At 35.8% G+C, this 25,418-nt stretch overlaps 3 protein-coding genes across 3 annotated transcripts; all 3 read right to left on the minus strand.

Moving 5' to 3' along the window:
• Window positions 1-2,180: 2,180 nt before the first annotated feature.
• On the minus strand, window positions 2,181-4,322 carry LOC110096051 (L-type lectin-domain containing receptor kinase IV.2-like). The gene has a single exon (XM_020821817.2). It carries the CDS (start codon window positions 4,191-4,193, stop codon window positions 2,196-2,198), a length of 1,998 nt encoding a protein of 665 aa, XP_020677476.1. The 5' UTR covers window positions 4,194-4,322; the 3' UTR covers window positions 2,181-2,195.
• A 4,596-nt stretch (window positions 4,323-8,918) lies between these two features.
• LOC110096053 (L-type lectin-domain containing receptor kinase S.4-like) lies at window positions 8,919-11,623 on the minus strand. The gene has a single exon (XM_020821818.2). It carries the CDS (start codon window positions 11,165-11,167, stop codon window positions 9,011-9,013), a length of 2,157 nt encoding a protein of 718 aa, XP_020677477.1. The 5' UTR covers window positions 11,168-11,623; the 3' UTR covers window positions 8,919-9,010.
• A 580-nt stretch (window positions 11,624-12,203) lies between these two features.
• LOC114580368 lies at window positions 12,204-23,156 on the minus strand. The gene is made up of 3 exons (XM_028697635.1): window positions 23,107-23,156; window positions 19,383-19,537; window positions 12,204-12,554 (listed from the first exon to the last, which is right to left on the minus strand). Exons 1-3 carry the CDS (start codon window positions 23,125-23,127, stop codon window positions 12,416-12,418), a joined length of 315 nt encoding a protein of 104 aa, XP_028553468.1. The 5' UTR covers window positions 23,128-23,156; the 3' UTR covers window positions 12,204-12,415.
• Window positions 23,157-25,418: the final 2,262 nt, after the last annotated feature.

Consider the following 25,418-nt stretch of genomic DNA (forward strand, 5'->3'; position numbering starts at 1 on the left):
TACGCATATTCGGCTGCAGTTATTTCCTGTGGATTCTGCCATTCTAAAGACACAAACTAGCCCTAAAATTCATACCATGTGTCTTTCTCCGGTACTCCAGTTCATTCAAAGGTCATAAATGTCTGAATCCACTAAACAATCGTGTTCTTATCTCACGTCATATTACATTCGACAAACTCACCTTCCCGTTCAAACAATCATCCATAACTTCTCAACCACCTCAATCTTCCCACTCCAATCCCTTTCTTTTAACTCCCACATCCACAAACTCTTCCCGATGATCCCACCACACCAACAACATCAATTTCACCTCAAAAAAGGCTCCCTCAAGCCATGAACCATATTCAATCTACTCCATCATCAATCCTCTACCACTAAAAATCAGTCACTAGACCTAACTAGCTATGCGGATGCTTGCAAGTCTCCTCATTGGAGAATAGCCATGACCCACGAATTCTTAGCTCTTCAGTAGCAAGGGACATCATTGATTCTTGTCCCACCTCAAACCAAAACACCGATATTGGGATGCAAATTTACATATAGTACCAAGCTACATCCCAACAGGTCGATTGCTAGGTATAAAGCACGCCACGTTGCACAGGGTAACTAGCAGGAATATAGCTTGAACTATCTTGAGACATTCAATCCGGGCTCAAAATTCTCAACTATAATAGCTCTGCTAATGATTGACATCACCAAACACTATCCAATTCATTAGCTTGATGTCATAAATGCTTTCCTCCACAGATCCTTAACTGATACCATTTATATGATGCAACCGAAAGTATTTGAAGATACACAATTTCCAACATATGTCTGCCTACTCAAGAAAGTAATATACGGCCTCAAACAATCTCCAAGGATGTGGTTTAACACACTATTAGAAGCTCTCGATAAACTTGGTTTTAAGCCCAACCAATCTGATCCATCGCTCCTCACTCTCTCCAAAGATGGAACTCAACTATACCTCCTGGTGTGCGTTGACAACATCCTACTTACATGTAACAGCAATACAATGCTTTATGATACTCTTGTGTAGCTTCACAAACAATTTGATATGAAAAACCTAGGCTAAGCCAAGGGCATCTCCATAGAATGCAACTTCAACCACTTCTTCCTCTCTCAAACCCAATATGCCAAATCTATCCTAAACACAACCAACATGCTCTCCTGCAAATCTCTAGCCAATCCCTCATGTACTAAACTACCTACAATTATCCCTATGATTTACATTTAACCAACCCTCATACCTACCGTCAGATAATAGGCTCCCTACAGTACCTAAACATAAACAGATCGGACTTGGCTTACCCTGTTATCCTATTATGTCAAAATATGCATCAACCTCAACTCACTCACACCTACCTCCTCAACTGGCTGTTACGCTACCTCAAAGGAACATTGCATCTTGGCCGTCCAATTTCCAATGGTTCCCTCAGCCTCACCTCCTACTCATATGCGCATTGGGCTGGAGATCCATCCACCAGGAAGTCAACCTCGAGCTACTATACCTTTTCCAAAAGGATCATCACATTGCGGGGGTATAAAAGCATAAATCAAACACGACCACAGCAAGGACACAATCCCATTAGACTTGATCCTTCTCTCACCTCCGTAGGAGGTAACAAACTTATACAATCATATGCATCCACGTGTAAAGGGCACACACACTCATCCTAGTATAAATACAACAGTATGTATCACTATACAAAAAGGAATACAAAATGAAATAGATGGAGAAAAGACAAGGGGTATTATTCTCATCTTCAGATAAACCATAACAGAGATTCCTCTATTCTGTTTTCTACAATTAGAACAGATTGTGTTGCCTATTTCTTCAAACTGAACAGCTAGGTAATTAAAAATATAGCAGATTCTATTTACGGGGTATCGTGGTGACAAATTGAAGTATTATGGTGGTCGTGGAATAAAGCCCAACCAGCCTCTTAGGCTTTTGGGGTGTGACATGCTTCTTATTGTTTAAATTGACAAAGTTGAAGAATGATTCCACCAAAAAATATTAGCAATAGGAAATCATTAGAACATATCGTGTTACCTGTTTCTTCAAGCTAACAGCTAGGTATTGAAAACCTTAGTATATTCTGATTCCTGTGGAAAGTATCAGTACCTGTAGTTATGTCACAAATTCTGCCTTAAGAATATGGATATGATATTCTAGGGCTAGAGAAGTTTTCCTATTGCCCATTTGTGAATAACTGAATTTCTGCACCATCTGTAGTTATTTCATTTAGTATTTGCACCACCTGGCGCATGCTTGGTCTAACATTAGGTGAAGGTTGCGAACATAGCAACCCAAGCTTCAAAACCAGTTCAACTTCCTCTGGCCTAAAATCAGTCCCCAGTTTAACATCCTTGCTATCCATAATCGTCCCTCTTTTCCAATTGTTTGATACCCAGTCTACTAAATTCTGAACATCTGGTGAAGCATCCTGCAGAATTGGTCTTCTTCCACATGCAACTTCAAGCAAGAATACCCCAAATGCATATACATCTGTGGAGGTAGTTGCCCTGCCATTTTTGTTGAGCTCTGGAGCAATGTAACCGAAGGTTCCAATTACATGAGTTGTCTTAGGATCATTTCCACGATCATATAATCTTGAAAGGCCAAAGTCCCCCACTTTTGCTGTTAGATCATCATCTAGTAAGACGTTGCTAGCTTTAATATCTTGGTGAATGACAACCTTTTCCCACTCCTCGTGCAAGTATAAAAGCGCTGAAGCCACGCCTTTTATGATTTCGAACCTGTGTCTCCAGTTAAGTTTCTTCTTCTCAGAGTCATCAAAGATGAACTTGTCTAGGCTTCCATTGGACATCAATTCATACACCAGAAGGAGCTCCCCTTTGCACCTGCAATAACCAAGAAGCTGGACCAAGTTTTTGTGGCAAAGTTGGCTGATGCTTACAATCTCTGAAACAAATTCTCTCATCCCTTGCTTTGAATCGTGGGGTATTCTTTTGACTGCAATTTTGGCTGTTGACATAGGGAGTTTCCCTTTATACACCCGGCCAAAACCTCCAATTCCCAAGAGTTCATCTTCTTCGAAACCCTTGGTAGCTTTGTAAAGGTCTTTGTATGAGAATCTATGATGTTGGTATTCAACCTCCCAGTCTTCCAGAACTTCAGCATACTTAATCTTCATTACCACGACATATGCGATTCCAATGACAGTTACGAGCAGAAATGCAACAACTAAAATGTATAACTTAAAATTTAAAGCTTTATTTTTTCCATCTTCAGGTAATGGAAGTGAAGGAAGGCTAGTGAGATTGAGCCCAGGGGCTTTCCCGTTTAGTTTAAAGCTCCATCCCAACACATAATGAGACGTTTTGACAGAACCAGATGATGAAGATAAACCAATGTACATAGCGTCATAGATAACCCAGGAGAGATTAATTGACAGAGATATAAGGGGAAGACTTGGCTTTGGTACATTAATTGGAGAGATTGTTACATTGAGCTTCATTTCCAGAGCATCATACTCCACCCAAAGAATCATAGGCTTCCCACTGAGAAGAGTCAAGTTCTTATACCCTTTATTTCCTTCCAGGAAATATGATGCTGGAGCAGCCGCCACCGATTTCAAACCGTTGATATCGACACCGACATGATTGTTGTTTATATCTTCAAAGTCGATGTTGTCCACGGTGTCCAATTCAATGGCAAGAACATGATTAGAGGAATTTCCATTGTTGGATGAATTGAAGAGGCCAAGGTATTGGACAGGGAGTGCTCCAGGGCGACCTCTTGTTGGGGAGATCACAAGTGCAAGACCGTGGCCACCAACATCAGAATACTCCGTCACAATGGCAAAAACGAAACAAGTGGAGAAAGAGCTAAGCTTACCATCTGATGTGTTCTTGAATTGGATCACGTTCTTGTGGAACGCATGGCTCTGCATATACTTGCTTGTGTTGGTCAGAAATAGCAAGCCATCTGGTGCAATGTTTGCGATGCCATCAAGAAACAGATCCTCGCCGGCGAATCCATTGTAAATGAACTCATCATTCTCAGCAGCTACCGTATTGATGATCAGGAGGAACAGTAGAGAAGCCTTGAATGCTTTTGATTCCATTCTCAGCTGGTTTGGTCTCTGACATATCTTCTTGTGCTCTTTGTCAATTTTATTTTCTTGCACAAATTGTATATAGCAGGGATATATCTCCCAACTCATTTTTGGCTGTTTTCATGCTCCTAGATGACTTGTTGTTTAACACGAATATGTAGACTTGGTCAGCACACGCCAAAAGGCTTTGTTTTTAGCTTTGTTTCTAGTTACAATCTTCCATTAAATGTCTACTGAACACAGCTGTTCTCATTGGATCTCTAGCAATACCGGAGTTATCTGCTACCCTCGGAGGAGCTGCTCTGGAACTAGGTGGTGTTGGAGGTAGCCTTCGTCCTCAAGAGTTGAGGTAATTCCTCTTAATGTCATAGATATTGGATGAAATATTTACTTCACTGATGTTTTTTAAAATCTTGATTTCACCATCGTCACATTTTATGTCCTGTTCTATGCTCGTTCAGAAGGTGAATAGAAGCTGTCAAATGTCTTTTCCTCTCTGTTTTTAATGAAGAGACGAAGGGTGGTTCAAATCTCTCGCTAACAAAAAGTAAAAAAATAAAAAATCTATTCTCCCTCCCTCCCTTGACCATTGTCAACTCTGTTGCATGACAAATGGTGATCAGAGATCACTGGATTAGGTTGTTAGCTCTTCAATTAATTGCCAATTTCACTTATATTGAATACTAGTTATGGAATTATGTGAATACCAGCAACCTGTCCTTTTCTTCAGCATTGTTCTGGTCCTTGGAGGGAGAGATTATTACGTGCGGTGTCCGGATCGTCTGGAAGCGAATCCGGACACGCCACATCACCCGGACGCACCGGGGTCCGATTGACGTGGCGCATCCGGACGAATCCGGACGCCACACATAATAATTTTCCCCTTGGAGGAGCCACTTTTCTCTGCCAAAACTGTTGATTCACTGCCTAGTAATCATATTACGCAGTAATTTCCTTATGTATATATGGGAAGGCCTTGTAGACTCTTCAGCTATACAAAATGTATTTCCCTGCTTATACATGCTAATGCAGAATTCATTCTATCTTCTCTAAGTGCTTCTTCCCTAAACGTCCGAATGGAACACTCGGACTCCTCTCTGAATGATCGCAGAACGGAGCACACTACTCTAGCTATAATAGCTGACACTATTTTCTGATCTCCTATGATAGCCTAAACTTCCAATTATTAAGATATTATTCGTTTTGGCCTAATAGTCTCACAGTTTTATCCATTTAATGTAACTTTTCTGGAGGTCACCCTTCTTTGGAGCACTTATGTACAAGCACGCTTAATTTTGAAATTTCTAATTTCAACCGTTACAGATTTTAGCTTTATTTTCTTATGAGGTTTCAAATAGGAATCTAAAGGTAGAGTTTTCATCTTTTGATTGTTGGATTGCTCTAAGCCATTTGTAAGACTCAAAGCTTTTGACTATTGAGATATTGTCGGTGTTAGTCTAATAACCTCTTAGTTTTAGCTCATTGATTTAATTTCTTAGGAGGCCATCCATCCTAAAGGCACTCATGTACAAGCAAGTTTAACTTTGGAATTTGTAATAAAATTTGTTACATTAAAATGCACCTCAATATTTAAGAATTTAATTTAATTTTTAAAGGTGTTTCACATTTCCACACATGTTTATCACACCAACATCAAGGTTATTGCTAGTATAATTTAACGGAAGCTATCTTATATGATAGTCTTTGTTAATTTTTTTTGTGGAGTCTAATTGTATTGATCAATTGAATTAGTCTTTATTTTTGAACAATGTATAAGTTTTAATCTTATTATTTATGAATGATTAGGGGTGTCAATTTTTGACACGACCCGAAACACGACCCAAATCCGACCCGGAAAAATTCGGGTTCGGGTTGACCCATCAACACGAAATTGACCTGAAAGTAACACGAAAACTCATTTTTTACCCGAAAACCCGAGATTGACCTGTTTTTTTTTACCCAAAAACCCGAGATTGACCCGAATTTTGACCCAAAAACTAGCAATTTTGGGTCAACCCCGGGTCATTCGTGTCGGGTCGGCTTGACCCGGACCCGAATCGGGTCGGGTTCGAGTCCAAAAACTTGACCCGTTTTTAAAAACAGATCGGGTTCAGGTTGACCCGAATAGTGCCGGGTCAGTTCCTGGTTCGACTCGAACCCGACCCGTTGACCCAAATTGACACCCCTATGAATGATCTTCTTGTGCTTTAAGTATTCACAGCTCTTTGGAAGTTGAACCATAGATCAATTTTTTTTTAATAGGCCAAATATAATTTTCACTCTTTTGATTTTGATCAAATGAGTATGATAAAATGTTTACAAGTTGTAGCATGTTTTCGTCCTCTGATTGATAGTGTCTCAATTTTTAAGTAAATGCTATTATAGTTTGAAGTTGAATATCTTATAAATAATTCAAATAATATATCTCAAAATTTTGATTTAATGATGAAGGGGCCTAATTTAGCTCAAATATCTACCTATTAAGTTTTTTAGTTATTTTAATCAGCTACAATAATATTTTATTTATTTATTTATTATATTGCGAATATTACCTACTAAGATATTCTTTCATAGCGATTAAAATTATCCAAAAAAAACTTCTCAAAGCATTAGATTTACAATAATTTTAGTTTTCGTTTGGGACAACTTTCTTACTACTTAAAATAACTTTTGAATATAAATTTTTTAATTTTTTTACTAAAAAGATGTTTTAAGAAGCAATAAAAAAACCGCCCCAAGCGAAATCTTAATCACTGCAATAACTTAATATTAGTTTTAACCATTGCAATTAGTGATAGTTTATCAAGTCTCAGTAGCCCAATGCAACAAGAAGCCATCTCAAATAGCACCAATCATCCATGATGGCTCTCAACCTTTGGTGTTAAGTGAGGGTTGAAGAATAAATTATTATGTGGACATCGGACACCGTCCGAATGTCAACTAGGACGCACCTTATTATTTTTCTGCTCAGTACCGGTGCTGGGTATCGCTAGATACTAGATGACATGATACGTTTTGGTTGGCATCCGGATCGTCCAGTCTCCGCACAAAATAATTTATCTTTTAACACTAGTGTAGCAAAAAAAAAGTTTTAAGGAGGCATATTGACAATTTAAGAATATTCCCAACTTTTTTCAAAAAGAATTGAGGTCAACATTGCGGTCTTAATTTTTTTTCATTAGAATCATCATATAAAACAATATAAAGCTAATACAAAAACTTAAGAAAATCTACTATTTATATTTTGAAAAAGTTAAATAATTATTTGAATGACACATGTACTCAATATCTAATATGACAAAAATAGTAGTTTTAATAAATACTAAAAAAAGCATATTCTAGTAATATAACTTTCTCAATATTATTATTTTAATATAGATAATTAAATTTTAATTTATGGTACTATTAATTATAATTAATATTTGATTGTACATTTTATATCTCAAAAGCAAGGAAAAATCATACCTTAAGATTAGGAAAAATAAGATTAGTACACCACTAAGATAACTATTAATATACCTATAATTCCTTACCAAATCTAAGAATAATAAGTAGAAAATACCTCATCCACAAAATTGTGTTTAGTATTAATATACCTATAATTCCTTACCAAATCTAAGAATAATAAGTAGAAAATACCTCATCCACAAAATTGTGTTGGAGGATAATCTGATTCAATAAGGAAGATTTGGATGCTTTGCTCAGCTCCATGCAATATTGACAAACTAATTCTTCATTTGTACTCCATCTGGATAACATAAAATTAGTTGAAAAAATAATTAATTGCCCACTTGACAATGGATTACATTGAAAGAGTTTGCTTATTATGCTTATCTCTAGTATTACATCATTCCAAAATAATTTTAATTCATCAATCAATGCTACTACATCATTCAAGCTCTTTCATTTAATTTTTTTTATCACATTTGAGTTGAGTTGAAGGCTTCATTGGAGATTAATTATTCTATGCAGACGTCGAATGCGGTTCGGAGACCAACCAGATTGCGTCATGTCATCCCCTTTGCTCGGTACCGCGGCTTAATACAGCTGGGTACCACTGACGTGATAATTTTAGTTGGTCTCCGAATGACGTTTTGCGTCCGGTCTTTGTACAAAATAATTTCTCTAGTTTGAAATAACTTTTAATATTTTTAAAGCATCCTTTTAGTACAAAAATTTATTAAGAAAACTCACCCAAACGAAGCTTAATTTTGAATGTGTTAAATTTCTCATCAAGTAATATGCTATAATTAAGCTTTAAATAAACTGAATCTAATTATATAGTTGATGTTAATGATCTAAACATATAAACTTACAATCAAACATAACTAAATAAATATCATTTAAAATTTATATGAATTTTAAATATTAATAAAAATAATTTTAATCTACATCTTTAGTTACTTGTTTGATATTTTCAATAACATTTATATATCTAAAAATATAAAAAAAATTTGAAATTGAACAAAATTTTAAAATTTACAAAAAAAATCTAAAATGAATTATCAAATAAGAAATTAAATTATCAAGAATAACTATTTTTTTGAATTATTAACAAGCTATTTTGTTACATAATAAATAAATATGTTTATATATATAATGAATAAATTAATTAATATTAAAAATTATTTATTTATATGTTAAACTTTTTAAATTTTATTTAATTATTTGATGAAATGAATATAAGTGAATATTTTATGAATGTTATTCATCAAGAACAAGCAGCACTTATAATTAATAATTAATGATTTATAATAAATTTAGATTCAAAAAATGCAATCTTATAAAAGATAAAAGAATCAAAATTGAGCTTGAACTCTTTTAGCATATCAGTTAGAAATAAATTTGAGACAATTATGATGCACTGAATACTGAGCTCAAAAACTCATCCACCAAAAAAAAAAACTTTTGAGCAAATGATACAATTAAGAAACATTCAATTCATAAATTTCCGCACTTTCTGTACTCGGCATTGAACCTGGGAGGAGGCCGCGGGTCCCACTTCGCCGGCCATCCCCCCAGCCAGTGGCGAGGGATGCACCCGACACTTTGTCCGAACAAGAGGACGGGTAAGAGTGAACAAAGTCCTCCCCTGTTTCGCCCCTCCTCGCCTTCTCGCTTGCAGCCGCCGCGTAGGGAGACGAAAACAGCGGCGGCAGCGGCGGAACATCTGGTACCTCCGCCACGTTACAAATGTCCAAATACCTCGCCACCTCCCTCATCGTCGGCCTCATTGCCGCAACCGGCTGAGAGCAAAGCAACCCGATCTTAACTGCCAACTCAGCCTCCTCCACGTCATAGCCATCATGAATGAGCCGTGGGTCAACAATCTCCGTCCATCTCCCCTGTGCCCAAAGCTCCCAAACCCAATCCACAAGTATAAGCTCCTCCGGCATGGCCTTAGGCTCTATCGGCCTTCGCCCGCAAACCACCTCAAGAATTAGCGCCCCGTACGCGTAGACGTCTGTGCTCGTCGTGGCTTTCCCCGTCCGCGTCAGCTCCGGCGCAAGGTACCCAAGCGTCCCCACCACCCTCGTCGTGCCCGGATTGGCCCCGTGCTCTTGGAGCTTCGCCAGCCCGAAGTCGCCGAGCCGACCGTCTAGGTTCGCGTCGAGAAGCACATTGCTCGCTTTCACGTCGCGATGGATGACGACGTGTTCCCACTCCTCATGTAGGTAGAGCAGCGCGGAGGCAACGCCGCGGAGGATGCGGAAGCGCTGCACCCACGAGATCGGCGGAGGCGGCGGCGTTGCTCCGTTGGAGAAAAGGAAGCGGTCGAGGCTACCGTTGGGCATGTAGTCGTAGACTAGGAGGAGGTCTCCGTTGCGGCGGCACCAACCTTGGAGTTGGACAAGGTGGCGGTGGCGGAGGCGACCGATACTGCCGATTTCCGCTACGAATTCCCGGATTCCCTGTCTGGAATCGTGGGAGATGCGTTTCACGGCGATTTCGGCCCCGGAGGAAGGTAGGACGCCTTTGTAAACTTTGCCGAAGCCGCCGAAGCCGAGGAGCTCGCGGTCACCGAAGCCTTTGGTGGCGCGGTTGAGTTCGTTGTAGGAGAAGCGGTGAGGGCCCTGTTCTAACTCCCATGGCTCGATGAGCTCCGCGTTCTTGCTGCAATAGAAGCGGTACGCGGTGACTACGGCGGCCATGAGGACGATAACTGTGGTGGAAAGGGTTGCGATGATGGCCGTAAATTTGGAATTTTTCTTTTTGGGTTTAGATAGTTCGGAGAGGGTGGGGAGAGAGGAGAGGTCGAGCGATTGAGCCATGCCGTTCATCTTGAAGCTCCAGCCTAAGAGGTAGTGGGAGCTCGTGAGGAGGCCCGTGGACGATGAGAAGCCAACGAACATCTCGTCGTGAAGGATTCGGGACAAATCGGCTGGAACGGACAATAATGGCGAAATGGGCTTTGTGGAGAAAGGGGAAAGCGTCACATTGAGAACTTTTGCGGTGCCATCGTAGTCTATCCAAGCCTGGATGGTGCGGCCGCTTTTGAGATTGAGTGGTTGCTGGGCACCAGAGTCAGCGTCGAAGTAGGCGACAGCGGCGGATTTGGATGAGATGAGGCTGTCGATGTCGACGCCGACGTGATTGTCATTGATATCCCTGAACTCAAAGTCCATCACAGTGTCAAATTCGACGGCGAGGAGGTGGTCGGTGGCATTTCCGTTATTGGAGGAGTTGAGCAGGCCGAGATATTGGCTGGGCAGGGCGCCGGGGAACTCGCGGTTCGGGTAGAGCACAAAGGCGATTCCGTGGCCTCCGAACGTTGGGTACTCGGGGTTGGGGACGATGGCGAAGGCAAAGGCTGTGGAGAAGGAAAATACTTCGCCGGCGCCTTCAGAGTTCTTGAAGCGGAGAGGCTGCGGGTAGAAGGCGCGGCCAATGATTCGTCCTGTGTTGTTCGTGAGCCGCAAGATCCCGCTTTCCTCGATCTCTGCAACCCCATTCAGGCTCACATTAATGCTCCCGCCGCCAGCGAAGCCATAGCAGATGAATTCCTCTTGCTGAGAGACGGAGATAGAGAAGTAGAGGAGACAAAGCAGGAAGAACATCAGCAAGATTCGATTTTTAGACATGACAGGACGAGGAGTGGTGGCGATTGATGGATAAGAACGAATATGATCGCAGCTTTCGGTTCCCTTCCTAAGGAATTTCTTCAGTTAGCTATTAGGCAATCCGATCAGAGAAAGGTGAGAAAGAAACGGAAGCAAATCGAACATAATGATTGCAGCGCAAGACAAAATCTCTGTTCATTCATTCTTGTGTAGCCTTCGTTCTCAGGTGCCGGACAAAAAATTCCTACGCAAGCCATTAATACTTTTTCTTAAAAAAGAGCCAAAAAAACCACCTCACCCGGCTAGATCTAAAGCGAACCAGCTGCATTGGAGGAAGTAAAACTCTTCACATCCGAAAAGGCGGAGTAAATGAGAAATATTTTGTCTTATTGTTAATGACAAATTAGATATAAACAAAAACCTCTTCATTAGCCCAATGGAATGAGGCTCCTCAAACCCAAAACCCATCAGCTCTATCTTTTCTCAAACACAGTCCTTTTCTCAAATATCTTTTCTCAAATGAAAAATTATTCTGTAAGAACTTAGGAGGTCAATAAAATGCATCACATCACTCTTTTATTATACTATTATACTACGGCTTGATACTTGTCAGTACTACGGCTACTGCAGTTCGATACCGCTCGGTACAGCGGCATCAGAACGTAGAACTATATCCGGCATCCGCGAAAAATAATTATTTTCCTCCAATAAGAATTTAACAACATATGTTTGTTAAGAAACTTGTTTTCCTCGTGCATGAGGCGATGACTTAGACAAATCTTGCTGCTTTGGCCACAAAGTCAAAAAGAACTATCATGAGTATCACACTATCACCTGCCCACAATCTCATGTCCATACTCTGTTTCTTAAATCTGATGTTCGATCTGATGAATCAATAAAAGCGGTCAATTTTTTTTTTTTTTTGGATTAGGGGCAACGCCCAATCACATATAACACATATATCAGATTTGAATTCAAGACCTCTTAGTTGTGCTTCAAACTTCCAACCAATAAATCAAAGAGAGCTGCGATCAAATTTATGGTAAACCAAATTTACTTCACATATTAAACTTGCAAAGCAATCAATTTATATGCCACAGTAAATGTTGACAAAATATTCTTTTAGATGCACGAGGGAAGACTAATAGCTCAGAAAGATAATATACTAAGTAAATAGATCACCAACTATGATAAAATGCACCTAAGTGATGGTAATATATTACCTTCATTTTTGAAACAATATCTATGTCAAAAATAAATAAGTGAAATCTATTGTAATATTGTTACCTTTAGGCTTCTCAATGTTGATAAAAGAAAAAAAAAAAATCCATACATGCAGCTTTCATCATCATCATCAGTCCTCGTGATTTGATCAAATAGTCTTCTACTGTTCAATTTGAATGCTGCACTGATAAAGGCAAGAAATAAAATCATTTCATAATTTTTCAGAGAATTACATTGAGTAAGAACATAATATATATAAAAAAAATTTGATGCAGGCAACAACGGTAAATTTCAAAATTTTTATCAAATTAATCTCCCCCTAACAAAACCCTAAAAAAAACAACAACATCAAACCTTTGTCCAACTACATGGGTTCGGCTACATGAATCATTTTTCTCCATTGTGTCCTATTAAAAGTCAAATTCTCGTTTAAATTTAAAAAAGAAAGATCATTTCTAATATTTTTAACCAAGTCTTTTTAGGTCTACCTCTACCTTTTTTAAGGTAAGTCAAATCTAATACCTTTACTTTCCTAACCGAGTCATCGAAAGACCGCCATTTTATGTGACCAAACCATCTAAGACAACTCTCTCTAATCTTATCTTCAACTGGCGCTACTCGAACCTTTTCACGTATATGCTCATTTTATACCCGATCTCTAAGGGTAAAGTCACTCATCCACCTGAGCTTCCTCATCTCTGCAACACTTAACTTAGTATTATGTTTCTCTTTTAATGGCCAACATTCAGCGCCATAAATTCAATAGAACAAAACCCTAAAAATAATGGATGCAAAATTGTATGCATCTCAATAGAACAAAATCAACTTGAAAATGAAAATTAGATGCTGACAGCATTAGAGTTGAAAACAAGTGGCCTGTAAACTTCTGAGAAAAAAATAGATTTAGCTTTATCATATTTATATGAACAAACTGTCAAAATTTCCGGAGGGGTTAGGTTTAAATGCATGATAGTCATAGTTTTGGTGAAGTTTCAAATATATAATAATGTTCTGCACGTAAATGTGGATCTCACAAGTTGTGGATACAGTATTTTTTAATGCAACAAAATGATGTGCGTAAGGAATTAGCTTTAAAATTTACAGTTCCGAAGATCATTAATTAAACTATTATCTACTAATTTTTTAAGGCAATATAGAATCCAAGTCAAACATTAATCTAAAGATTTATCAAATAAAAAATTTGGTTAAAGGCATCGAAAGCAACTCAATTGAATGTAAATTGTCCAAAATAATAATTGTACCATGAGACTAAGGCCTTGATTGGGACGACTTTCTTACCGTTTCTTAAAACGATTTTTTAGTATAAAAAAATTAAAATTTTTATACTAAAAGCTGAATTTAAGAAACAACAAGAAAGCCGTCCCAAACGAAGCCTAAGACTTCATTTGAGACAGCTTTCTTACTATTTTCTAAAAGCAGCTTTCTAGTACAACAAGTAAATTTTGTATACTAAAAACTACTTTAATAAGCAGTAAGAAAACCGTCCCAGCGAAGCCTAAGGCTTCATTTGAGATAGCTTTATTACTACATTCTAAAGCAGCTTTTTAATAAAAAATTTTCAAATTCAAAAAATATTTGTATCAAAAAGATAACTTAAAAAAACAATAAGAAAGCTGTCCCAAATGAAACCTAAATCACACTTGCCCAGCCAAATCATTGTTCCTAAAAAATTATATGCACACTTGCACCACACTTATGAACTAAAAAATTGAATGGCAAATGAAATTTAACTAAACCAAAAAGAGCTTTTAATATGGATAAAAAATTTCTATTATAAACATCTAATTGTTTCTAATCAAAATCAACTTTCTCAAAGGATCAGATAATTGTTCACCATTGTCAGAGGTTTCTCATGAATAATATGCCATGAAAACAGCCTCTAATATCTTTTTTCCTAATACTGATCTTCATGCAAAAGGCATCAGAATAAGCACTTGGATAATATGCTGCATCATGACATATTGACAAACATGCTAAAATTAAAAAAAAAAACAACAAAATAAAAGAAATAAAGCAAAAAGACGTCAAATTACCAAACCAAATTGCTAATTTGCTCATCATAGCACATTAGATTTGCGGTTTTGACAAGCACAAACCAAACCGTCAGATCTCCGTCACTAATTTCCTTAAGAATATTGATGAGAACTTTAGCATCCACAAGACATTGAGTTAATGTGCTCATATGCTGCAGATTATACCATTGGTCATCTAAATTAAAAAATGGTCATCCGAAAGCTAAACTATCCCTTTTTGTTTTCAGTCTTCCTTGCCTTAAAAAGGAAAATTATCATGAATCAGCAACTATTTTATGTTGAAAGGAAGCAATAAACAATAAAAATAAAAAATAAAATTGATGTCACTAACTTCATCAAAAACGAATCTAGCTGCAATATGAAGTACGAAGATTTCAAAATTCTAATCCAGGCTTTTTCAAACTCCTATTTCAACATACTTAAAGTCAAATCGATCGGCTGGACAAAACGAACCTAGCAATAAAAAAAGTGATTAGATTTGAGCTCAAATGAGCCTAGATCAAGAACTTAGAACATACTTGAACATTGCGGGACATTAATTGGAGGGCCAAATGATCTCCATATTTTGTACTTAACACCAAATCGAGTGTTTTTATGAGACGAATTTAACAAGCTCATTATCGCTTAATTCTAATATAATTAAAGCACATAAATGTTTAATGAATAATCTATGATTAAAAGCATTAATATGTGCCTTCTGATAGAGTGCTACGAATTTTGGTTACATTTATAGGCCGTAAAACTCTGAAAATATATAAATAGGTCTCCACTATTTACATTAAAGGTGCCCTTGGCATGAGATTCATGAGAGCTTATAATATGAAGAAAACTCTGAATCTCCACTCGAGCACCACTATCAGATTATCGTTGTAGGATCACCATCGTGGTATCATTACAAGACCATCACCCGGTCATTGTCATTAGACCATCATCTAATCGTTGTCGTCGAATCACTACCCAATCACTGCTCGATGGGTGCAGTTGGACTTCTAGATCTCTATCGTCGGACAAGCGACGCCTAACATCCATCGTCGAACTGCCGCTACCTAACCCTCACCATCGAACCATCCCAGCCCAACTATTATTGTCAAACTACCGCCGTCCGACCACCCTCATCAGACTTTTGCCTCTGAACCACTTTTGTGGAACCTTTGCCATCATCAAACTAGTATTGTCATACCATAGCCTCCGACCATCATTATCAAACTATTGTAATAGAACCACTATTGTTGCTAGATTCCTTCCATCAGATCGCTAAAGCGTGACCATCGTCATCAAACCATCACTGCCCGACCAGCATCGTTGGAGCACCATGTAGCCAGAAAACCATTGTTGGACCGTCATAGCTTGACCAAAATTGTCAAACCACTACCACTCTGCCACAACCATTTAAACTTCTCTCATTCCCCTATCAACTCTATGATATTTTCTTCCAGAAACTCAATAATATTATAACATCGCCTTCTTCAATTTGAGGGACGAGCAGATATTTATAACCATTGCTCACATCGTGGAATTATTTCACTTAGGCCAAACCCTATGATTTTTCTCTTTCAAGTTTTTCATGTAAAAACTTGAGTAGCTTCAATGTTCTTTTGCTTTCTCGATTTGTGTGGGATCTTCATACAAAACTATGACATAAAATTCTCTCACTTTACTGTTATAAAATTTCTAACAAGTAATAGTTTGATGTCATATCTATGAATAATTCCACCCTTATAAGCACTACTGACACTTGTTCAATGGCCAAAAAGTATAACAATTACATTAATGGAGCCCTCAACTCGATCACATAATTCAAAGGACTAATCTCTAAACTAAATGCCCTAAACATTTGCCTCTTTCTACCCTGATGGGCATAACCCTATAAACAAAGGTACATTAGGTCTTCTCCATCTTGTGAATGTCCTTTTCAGCACATCTCGCCATAGTTGTGGCAAAAAAAAGGGATTGTAGCTATAGGAAAGTCTTTTCTCTGCCCGCATGTGCTGCCAGCCTGCCCCCATGGGCGTGTTTAATCAATTGCGGCCTCCAGGAAGACTCCGGGATACATAGTAAATTGTCTTTGAATAAGAATCCATGTCTAATCAAGTAGTCTTCAATGGGATTTGCGCATGTACACCAGTTCCAAATAATAGAAAAGTCTGTCTTCTGAGTACAACTCTTTTAGACACTCTAGTCTAGTTAATTTGATTTGCAATTGTGTTAACAAAGCAGCTCGCCTGCTAAGTGTGATTTAGTTTGCCTGATTTATGTTTTAAGACAAAGGTACACTTCTATAAAAATAAAATCCAATACGAATGCATCCTACTTACTGTTTTCTGAGTATTTATAAACTGAAGGACTTTGTGGTCGCTGCATAAAACAAAAATCCTGGTGTAGTAGATAATGTTCCTAATGCTTTAGATCTCTCACCATATCATACAATTCTTACTCGTAAACAATCCACTTTTGCCGACTTGGACTCAACTTTTCACTGAAATATTCTATAGGCTAATCCGATTGTGATAAAACAACACCAATTCCTATTATGGAAGCATTAGTATCCACCTGGAATGGCTTATCAAAATCCAGCAGAGCAAGTACAGGGGCTGAACTTAAAGTTGTCTTAATACTTTCAAATCTCCATTGTTGTTCATTTGTCCAATAAAATTTTTCTTGTTTCAAGCAATCAATAATTGGTGCCATAATAATGCTGAATTCTTGAATAAATAAGCGATAAAAATTTGCAAGTCCATGGAAGCTGTGAATGTCAAATAATGATGATTTTGGGATTGGCCAATCCATAATGGCAGTAACCTTGCGTGGGTCTACTTCCACGCATGCTGTCAAAACAATGAAACCAAGAAAGTATACACTATTCGTAGCAAATTTACACTTTATTATATTAAGATATATAACCTGTGTGCCCTCAAAATTTGAAAGTTTTTAGCTAAATGCAACACATGCTCCTCCAGCGATGTACTAAAAACAAGGATATCGTCAAAATAAACCACACATAATTTTTCTAAGAATTGTTTCAATACTTTTTTCAAGAGTCACATGAATGTCGCAGGTGCGTTACATAGACCAAATGACATTACCTTCCATTCATATAATCATTGGCGCATTTTGAATGCAATCTTCCATTCATCACCTGGGCGAACATGAATTTGATGATATCCACTTAGAAGATCTAACTTGGTGAATACTTTAGACTCTGTTAATTTATCCATAAGTTAGTCAATTTGAGATACTGGAAATCGGTACTTCACAGTGATTTTGTTGATTGCTCGGCTGTCCATACACATCATCCATTTATTGTCTTTCTTAGGGACCAAGAGCCAGAACAACACATATTATGCTCTTTAGGACTCATCTTGTAATGGGGAAGGTTTTGTAATGCCGCCCCTGTTGTAAATTCAATTTGATGCTGAATATTCCACATAGGAGGTAATCCATATGGTAGCTCAGTGGAAAAAAACATCTTCAAATTGTTTTAATAACTGTTGTATGGCTTCTGGAGGTGTTTCTTCTCTCTTGACATTTTGTGAATCAGTAACAACTAAAGCAAAAATAGAATTACTCACACAGCTAGCTATTATCAAAGCAGGTCCAGAGACAAGATGGAGGGTTGTTTTGGACTCCTTGTTGTGTTTCGGTTCAGCAACATAGGGTAGCAACAGAATCCTTTTACCTTTCCAATCAAAAGAATAAATGTTATTCCGGTAATCATATGTCGCCCCAATATCATATTGCCAAGGCCGATCTAAGATTATGCGACCAACATCCATATCGATGACATCACACAACACTTCACACACATGTTGCTAACCGATTGAAAATGTGATCAGACAAATTTCAATAACTAGACTTTTCATTCCCTTCTTGACCCAACTCATTTGTAAGGGTTTGGATTTGTCTAAAATTTCAATTGTAAAGCTTGCACAAGCGACCGGGATGCTATAGTTTCAATACACATATTATCAATGAGGAGTTTACAGACCTTACCATTTAAGGTGCAACGAGTGCGGAAGATGGGATTTCGTTGGGAATCAACGGGCTGTCGTGGAGCTAGTAGCAATCTATACAAGAAAATCTCCTTCGTCAGCCTCCAAACCTTTGGTCTTTGCATCTTGTTCTTCTTCACACGTAAATTCATCATTTTCAAGCTCTCCCTCATCAAGTTGAATTTGAGGTCTTGAAGGGAATTAATTAGATTTATGCCTGAGAACGGGACCGTGCAAAATTTAATTCTAGTTTGTCTTATAAATTTTCCTTCAACCAACCAATATATCGAGCTACCAACAAGTTCTCAGATTCATTAAGATTATTCCTTGCACTTAGATGGTAGAATTCTTCAGTATAATCTATAACATTGTGGTTCCTCTGGACAAAATGTTGATATTGCATGTAAATTATCTGTTCAAAATGTGTTGGAAGGTAATGGCCCCATAACAACTGCTTCATTCAAAACCAATTATGGACACCTCCTTTGCCCTCTCTTCGTCGCATCTGTAAGAGTTGCTGCCACCAAGCGCTGGCTCCCCCTTCAATCGACAGGCTATATACTTCACTTGCTTCTCTACGGGAATCTCCATAAATCTTTAATGTGTAGCCTTCCGTCAAAGAATGGGATATCGAGTTTAACACGAACTCTTCATTATGTCTATGGTTTTTATCAACCGGTTGTCTATACTGATGTTGTAAGGCATAATCATCCTCAACGGAATAAGAAAGATCAAATATTGTGGCTGATCCACCTCATTGTCTGACTCAATAGGTTCGGGAATATTGCCATGTCGTTGTCTCCCAGGACCTAGACCAATGGCATCCCAGCGAGCTGCCGGTATGGGTGTTGGTGCTGCCCGGAGAAATGCAGGATTTCCTGCTACACCGTGTATGTTCGTTTGCATCTTCTTTCATATTTCCAAAGCAAATTGATAAAAATTTGTGAAGAGGTCTTCCAGCTGTCTCACCATTTTGGCGTGTTCAGCCCACAGGGCTTCAATACTCCGGTCTTCACCAAGAGTTGTACGAGGGTTTCTTTCTGCCATTGTATGCCCTGCCAAGAAGCTAGGGAATCTCTGATACCAATTTGGTGTGATAACTTGTACCAAGAATACCCAGATTCCTGCAAGCAAAATCAATAAATAAAAAAACAAAATGAAAAAGAGAAAATAGTGAAATTTTGTATATTTCTTCTATATTCCATTTATCCTCTTTCTGAGTATATGTATCCATCCCTTTTTCCCCTTTCCATATTTGCATAATACAGAAAAAAAAGATAATAGGTACTATTCTAACTAGAAGAGTCAAGTAGTTTTTAAGTAGTGGTAAATAAAAATAGAAAATAGATAGTGGAGTGTGGCGTGTGTATATTGAACCCGGCTCCATGTGTTGCACTGCATCAGAACTTTTTTCAGTAGATTCAACAATGCATTAATCCTCCGATGCTGGAATAAAGGAAGATAGAATCAAACATGCTCAATATATTAAAATAGTTAATGCAATTAACTATTAGAGAATTTTTGAGATAGATATTATCAACTCCAAGCCGATTTGTAATGGGCCATAGAACAGCAATACCTTACAATCAACACTTTATATTAGAAGATCCGGATTTTGATATTATCAACAGAAACAAATTCTACCCCTGAACTTGGAACATGGGCCGGCTCCTGATAGAATATATATATATTGGATCATTTTTGACATTCTTCGACATAGTGCTTCTTTTGTTCAAAAAGCAACCAGAGAGGAAGATTATGATGGAAAATTAAATGCAGAAGCATTAACATGCCATGTTATCAAGAAGAATCTCCTATTGCAAGGTATATTTTCTCTGATCTAATTTGATAATTTCATTTGATTATAATAGACTAGAGATTAATCAATTCGAGAATTCTGATAAAACGAATTTGAAATTTTAACTGAAGTAAAAAGTTACATCTTTAAAATTATTCTTGATGTTACACTAACATTAAGAGCAAGCTAATAAAAATTTAATTACTGGTTCAAATTATACAATTATCTATATCTAATTACAATATCAACTTCGGTTTGTTTTTCTTTCGATAGACTTTGAGTATGAAAATCTTTCAGGTATATATTTTCAATGAATCAATACTTATACGATTATTTGACATAAAAAAAAATTATTACTCAGAATAGAATTTCTAAATTACAAATTTGTGCTATTTACCATCAGAACATTTAAATATATATGCACTACATGATTTCTAATACTCATCAAATTATTCCAACAAATTTTCTTCATTGAATTAAAAAAAGCCATTTTATAATGATATTACAAATGATATTTAAAATACATTGATTCTTTAATATATTGCCACACATTTATTTCATGTATCACCTATGACATTTGCATACGCATAAATTTAGAAACTCAAATACACTTCATGCTAATACATGTTCTTTTTTTGTTATTTGTGAGGTACATCTCTACACACTATTTGCTTCACTTGTTTGCTTATGCTTTTGTGAGGGACCGTGGAGAGTCAATATGGCGAGTTAAAGGAGCTTATTCATTTTCATTTCTTCCAAATGAAGATATTACGGTCGTAATCCACTGAACAATAGCTCGGGTGAGGTGAATTTCTTGAAACTTAGAAAGCACTAGGTCTCTTAAACATTTTTATGTACATTTACGCTCTCCAAACCCTAGAGCCCTGTAGAAATCTTATTTTTTATTTTATAAACTTATAACCCATCGTTGCATGAATGAGTTTTCGTTAGTTTTAGGAGCGCGTAGACTTGATTATCTAGACATAGTCTACGTTCATTTAGATATTAGCAAAATGAAACAAAATGTGTAAATAATTAGTGATTTATTCACTTCAATAATTTTAATAAATTAAATTTGGACGATGTAAATAATTAAGATATAACATCTATCTTGTAGACATAAATTTAAAACTATAAAATTAGTTATATTAAATGAGACCCATTAATATAATGAACCTAAGTTAAAGATGAGGCTAAGCAACAACAACAACAACAACAACATCAAGCCTTTATCCCACTACGTGGGGTCGGCTAAGCAAAATGAAATAAATTATAAACATTCATATTGAATTACTCATTGAAAAAAAAAAGTTAAATTATATTATACACCAATAAGCAATTTAAATAATACAAATTGAATACACACTTTGAATATAAAAAAAATCTGTGGTAACTATTACAACCTATATCTAATTCAACTACGATCAATCATGCATTCATGAATAAACAATTTAAAAGTTCATAATTATGCTAAGTCAAAATTGATTACATATAACAATCAAATTAAATTAAACAAAATATGGAGCTAATTTGAAAAATAAATGAAAATAAATAAAACAAACCAAGTAAAATAAAACTAAATTAATCATACTGAAATCATCTGTTAAAATAGACCAATGGAAAAAAGCAAACAAATTCAAATTTAAACACAATATTAAATCAAAACAATAGTAGAGAGAGAAAGCTAAAATGAAAAAGAATAATAGCATAATTAATAATTTGAATATTCCAAAATCCATTAAGAATCTAAAAAAATCAGAAAAAATCTAAATAAATTTCTATAAGCATATAAAATCATAATGAACAATAAACTAAATAAATAATTCAATTTCCATTTCATTCTCACCCCAAAATTAAATTAATTTTCAAATCAGCTTAAAATTTTAAAAATTCATTAAAGTAGAGAATAAAATTTAAAGCTTTATAGATTAACACCTGCATAGCTTAGCACACACTTAGAATTATTTTTTAGAGTGATAGACTCTAGCATTTGGTTAGGGTAGTGCTATTTTGTGTACTTCTATGAAATGTGAAATTTATTTTCATCTTGGTAGATATATGATGTTATTTGTTGTGGCTAGATGTGATAGATTCTGTTATGACATTTTGTGATTTGTGATGAACATATTAGATTACCTCTAGGTTAGGAATGATCTGGATGTTCACTTTGTTAACCCAAACTTATGCAGATGGTAATACTTATGCAGGGCTAAAATAGAATTAAAATTTTAAATTAATATAATCTTATGCAAGTGCTTGTTTATGCTTTATCCCCCTAATTGTTAAAAGCATGGCCTATACACATGCATGCTACTTGGATGTGAGCAAATGATATTACATTGATTATGTGATGATTACTTATTATAATTTTTTTTCATACTAACCATATAGGGAGTACTTAGAGTTTTTTTATTTAAATTTTTAATTTGAATTATTGTGAGAGTTTTTTATGAAATTGGTTTATTTATCCAAAGAACTAAAGGAATCAAAAGCAAAGAGATCTCTTCCACACTTAGAAGATTTTCTTTCTTTTGAAAGCCTTTCTAGAAGATGATCGGTGACAGAAGACTCGAAGACCGATAAATAAATCAATTTATTTTGTAAAAAGACTTATATCATTCATATGTTTAGAAATCCAGGTTCTTGTCAGGGGAACTTGACCACCTTTACTTTCTGTAAACCCTGATTTGTATTAAGTGACACTTGATACATCAAACATTACATTTTATTTATTTAGTCATTGTTGTAGCGTTTTTACTTTTGTGCGCACTAGAACTCATGATTTTCTAAATTTATTTCTGCATGTATTTTTTTACCTAAATTTTTGTCATTCAAATTACGAATAGAAAACATTAGGCTTAACAAAATAATCAGTCTAGAAAGTAAGTCGGGAACCTCTTGGGATCTCATAAACATATCCTTCCTTCTTTCCTTAATAGGCAGCTCCCACCTGCGGTAGAAATAAACCACCCGACTTACAAAGGTGTAGCTCTAACTCATGAGAATTATGCTCTTTTAAGATAAAACCTATTTTTAAGCTTTTTAAAAACTTCAAATTCTTATTTATTACATAGAGTTAATTATCATATATTGCATTGGAAAACAATTTAAAAATAAAAAAATAATTGAATTAGCTTATTGGTATAACCAACCATTCATGTTTTAGTATTTCTTAGATGTCAATTTCATTTCAAAATAAATAATAGTTTACCTATCTTTTATAAATACTTGAGTCAATTTTAAAATGCTAAATGGAGTTTGCTGACATTTTCAATCCACGCGGAAATATAAGTCCACAAGTGTTGAGTATTCATAAAACTCTTTTAAGAGTCAAAGATATAAGGCTCATTTCCTTATCTTGCATATCATTAGACTAAGTTCGAAACACTACTCTGTAGTGATTTATCTTGGTTTTAATTTCTGATAACCTAAAATCATAAGTCATGACCCTTTGGGATATAATTCCACATTTCTAATAAAATTTCAACTTAAATAATAAATTTTATCTTAAATTATAAAGCCTAGCATATGATAGTTTTGGACAATTAACATACATACAAAAACCCATTTTATTTCATTGTTTGACATCAATTCAATGCTTCTATATAAATATAGAGAAGAAAGAATAGAAATTATATGAAAATTGCAATCTAATATTTATGAATAAATTTAAAATACTAATTGGCAAGAATCACCTTTTAACAAATAGACAGCACATCAAATGAAATGTAAATCAATTAAAATTTTCTCCGACTTTTGTGCATGAAATTGGATTGCAAACAACATAAACTAAACCATAAAATTGATATATATCTTCTAAAAATTTATGTATGGAGTTCGAATTACAAACCATATGGAGCAAAATATGAATCAATATACAAATAATTAATTACATATTCAAAAAAATTTGATCGCAAAATCATATTATTTGCATACACATGCATTGTATTTATGTTCACGTTATCTCTCTTTATTGCAAAGAGAAGCAAAGTAGAATGTACCTAGGTGCAACTGTGGATACAAATGATCAAATGTAAATATAAATTGTCTAGAATGTATATAGATTGAATTGTAAAGTGTTAATGAGTTGTAAAGTTTTAAAGTTATTTGTTTATATATACATATAAGACTCCAAAAGATAATTCCCTACCCCTTTGAGGGTATTCCCTTTTTGGAATTCTATAAGAAGACTCGGAGCCAGAAGATGATAAGAAAGTGTATTTAAACATATATATTTCAGAGGTATAGAAACCCAAGTATGTTGGGGTGGAGCTTGACCACCTTACTTCCTTGCAGACCTCAGGTCTTGTTCATGTTTCTAAATAAATTAATAAAAGATTTTTACTTATGGATTTGCTTTATACATCATACATGGCAATAGTTAAATTCATTTGCATATTATAGCCCTAATTTAAATTTCTAAATTAAAATCCTTGACTATTAATTTAAGATAGAGTTATCCTATCTTGCATGCATAAGACGTTGATTTATTTCTAAGATGTTAGCTGGCAGCTCATTCCAGATAAATACAAGCCAAGATTGTACACCTCTCAGTGTATCTTCCCTGACTCTTAAATAATTCTAAATCTATAATTTCTTCTAAAAATGATAAATCTATCTTCAAACTTTTAAACTAAAATTTTTAATTAAATCTTCATATATTTAAAAAAGTCTAATCCTCACTTTATTCAAGAGTATTCTCTTCGGATATATAATTAATTATAGAAGCTTGCCCCTATAAAGAGTCTAGAACCCAGTACAAAATAAACCCTACTTTAGTTTACTAAGGGAAAAAAATATTTGAATGTAGACTAAATCTTATTCTTTGATTAATTTCATAATTAAAATGACTGGTGAATATGAATTTTATCCTTCGAGGGGATTTTTATATTCTGAATGCTGAGTTTGATTGTGAAAAAAAAAATAAAAAAATTCAAGTCGATAGTATGACATTAATCTATCTCTCGAGATAGTTAATGTTGGCTATGCTAATTTGTCTAAAGAAACATTATAGTGAATTAGTGGCCAAATAAATAAATTCATTTTATTTTTTCCACTGTAGCCACTAATGCAGGAGGAAACATTATAGTGAATTAGCGGCTCTCAAATTCGTCATATCCAATATCAAAATCATTGTCTCTACGCAGCTCACAGCTGATAACTACTTGGTATGGCGTTCTCAAATCCTCAAACTTCTAACGGCTAAT

Source organism: Dendrobium catenatum, unplaced genomic scaffold (assembly GCF_001605985.2).
Source record: "Dendrobium catenatum unplaced genomic scaffold, ASM160598v2 fragScaff_scaffold_982, whole genome shotgun sequence".
Classification (NCBI taxonomy): Eukaryota; Viridiplantae; Streptophyta; class Magnoliopsida; order Asparagales; family Orchidaceae; genus Dendrobium; species Dendrobium catenatum.

Bases quoted from the DNA above. Each gene is read 5' to 3' on its own strand.
- LOC110096051 (XM_020821817.2), bottom strand. From the start codon at position 4,193: ATGAGTTGGGAGATATATCCCTGCTATATACAATTTGTGCAAGAAAAT.
- LOC110096053 (XM_020821818.2), bottom strand. From the start codon at position 11,167: ATGTCTAAAAATCGAATCTTGCTGATGTTCTTCCTGCTTTGTCTCCTC.
- LOC114580368 (XM_028697635.1), bottom strand. From the start codon at position 23,127: ATGTTTATGAGATCCCAAGAG. The intron at 19,538-23,106 runs GTTCCCGACTTA...TTTTGCTTGCAG, and splicing joins TGTTTATGAGATCCCAAGAG to GAATCTGGGTATTCTTGGTA. The intron at 12,555-19,382 runs GTGAGACAGCTG...TGCCTTTATCAG, and splicing joins GGGCTGAACACGCCAAAATG to TGCAGCATTCAAATTGAACA.